Source organism: Olea europaea, chromosome 6 (genome assembly GCF_002742605.1).
Source record: "Olea europaea var. sylvestris chromosome 6, O_europaea_v1, whole genome shotgun sequence".
Lineage (NCBI taxonomy): Eukaryota > Viridiplantae > Streptophyta > Magnoliopsida > Lamiales > Oleaceae > Olea > Olea europaea.
The window spans coordinates 28,806,645-28,808,956 of NC_036242.1; the positions used below are offsets into that span (position 1 = coordinate 28,806,645).

At 36.8% G+C, this 2,312-nt stretch overlaps 1 protein-coding gene across 1 annotated transcript; it reads left to right on the forward strand.

The window, feature by feature from the left end:
- Nucleotides 1-6: 6 nt before the first annotated feature.
- Nucleotides 7-2,279, forward strand: LOC111396365 (bZIP transcription factor 68-like; the record flags this gene model as incomplete). The annotated part of the gene is made up of 6 exons (XM_023022786.1): nucleotides 7-278; nucleotides 381-434; nucleotides 513-575; nucleotides 1,734-1,823; nucleotides 1,915-1,974; nucleotides 2,100-2,279. Coding segments are annotated over exons 1-6 (534 nt in total), but the record flags the coding sequence as incomplete, so codon positions are not given.
- Between the last annotated feature and the right edge of the window lie 33 nt (nucleotides 2,280-2,312).

Below are 2,312 nucleotides of genomic sequence, written 5' to 3' on the forward strand. Positions count from 1 at the left end.
AGCAAGGCGTAAGATAACCTCACTCCTATCCTTTGCATATGTCCCGGAGGCATCTTAAGTTTAAATGTGCTGGGCAAAGTGTATGATTGTTTGTACTTCTGCTGTAGCAGGGTGTTTTTGTTCTGAATGGATGTACATTCAGTTTTATAACGGATGGTCTGAGTGATACTGGAGGAAGCGGTGTAGTCTAAATGAGGGATAGTACTAAGAAGTCTGAGATGGATAAATCTTCTAAAGAGGTGAAAGAAACAAAGGAGTCAAGAACTTTTGATTTGCCGGTAATATTGTGAGCGGATTCGTGATTATTATGCATGTTCGTGTTAGTAGTTGAGAATTATTTTGTTCGTTTACTTAGTTTTTGTTGTTTTTGAGATTTTTAGGCGCAGAATTCAGCAACTTCTGGTACGGTCACTGCTGAATGGGCTGCCTATCAGGTTAAAGATTTCTAGAAGATACCTCATTTGTCAACATTTTAGCATTGGTAGTTGTAGGAACAGTTTGTGGCTGTGCAGGTGCCTCCACATGCGTTCTTGGCATCAAGTCCCCAACCGCACCCATATATATGGGGAGTTCAGGTACCTTTTTTTGCATTTTTGTTTGTCTTAAGTATTAGCTATCTATTATTTCACGTTGCAGGTGTTATTACATGAATGCAAGGCTTTCTTAAGCATTATTCTAGCACCGAAAAAGAAGTTTTAGTCGAGGTCACGAATTAGTAAATTCATCTAGTCTCCTTAACAATCCCTACAGTGTCGAAGTTTTATTTTATGGAACGGAATTGGATCAAGAAACCTTATTCCATGATATTTGCACGAGCTTTCTCTAGTTAGAAGTTCCCGAGAGGACCTATATGATCCATAATTTATTCTTCATTTCCTTTATTTGCTTACTTATGTTGTTTTAAAAATTAATTTATACTCGCGCTAACAAGGAACTTTAAAGAGTAAACAAAACAGGGACAATCCATGATAGGACCAAGTTAATGAGACAGCTTGACATGGCTTAATTCTGAGTGGGATAAGCTTCATGGGTCGATTTCTCTGTCTTCTTTGAACACCGTATCTACATTTTATGATTGATCACACATATAAAACATGTTTTGGATTGCTCAATCATAAATTAAACTAGTAATGCTCAATTATATAAAATGTGATTGCCAGCAGCCCATGTGCATTAAACTGAAGAAAGATTTATTGACTCCTAAAACCTAGGGAAAAGGAAGAATGACTGAATAAATGCGAACTACGTTCAATATAATTGCTTCATCAGCATGCTTCTGGATTCCCACTGGATTGATCTTCTTCTTTGGTGCATTACCCACCCTGGACGATCTCCCCCTCCTTGAGAGAAAGACATAAAAGTTGGCAAACCATCTTTTATTTGTCTGAACATATTCGCCTTCTATGTTAAAATGTTTTGCACTCTCCTAAGTCACTTGACATTTCCGAAAAAGCATGGTTAAGTAGCTCTTATATAAAGCTTGCTGTTTCTACTGGGCAGGTACAGTGCAAAGAAAATAATTAGGTGTGTGAGGCACATTCATCCCGAACTTGATTCATAGTTATATTTTAATGTGAGCCCAAGTCCCCAACTGCCTGAGAAAGATTAAAGATACGCTTATGTGGGCAATTAAATTAATCATCTCCATACCAATTGATGTTGCTATTTACCCTTGAAAATTTATTGATTAATTTGAAGATTGTAATTTTTTGTTTGAAATAATTATTATGCAGCAATTTATGCCACCATTCAACACTCCACCACATCCATATGTTGCACTGTATCCCCCTGGGGGCATATATGCACATCCATCTATACCTCCGGTATCTTGTTGCTTTGTTTGTTAGTGCATGGCTAGATCATATTCCTTTATTGAATCCACAAACATTATATGCTGTCTTTATACTTGATTAGGGATCATACCCTTTCAGTCCTTTTGCTATGCCATCACCAAATGGTATTGCTGAAGCCTCTGTGAGTTACCATACCGCTTGTTATATCCCCTAACTTTCTTCTCCTTTATTGTTTTAATTATAATTCCATTGCTGACAAGATTTTCCCATGAACTCTTGGTAAATTATTTTCAATTTGATTTATAGCCTAACACTCCTGGCTACATGGAACTGGATGGTAAGTCATCTGAGGGGAAGGAAAAACTGCCCAACAAAGTATCTGAGGGAAATGTATCCAGTTTGAATATGGTTATTGGGAAGGATACTGAACCTTGTAAAACATCTGGTGCATCTGCGAATGGTGTACATTCTAAAAGGTATGATGAAATTTTTTATTTTATTTATTTATTTATTTATTTA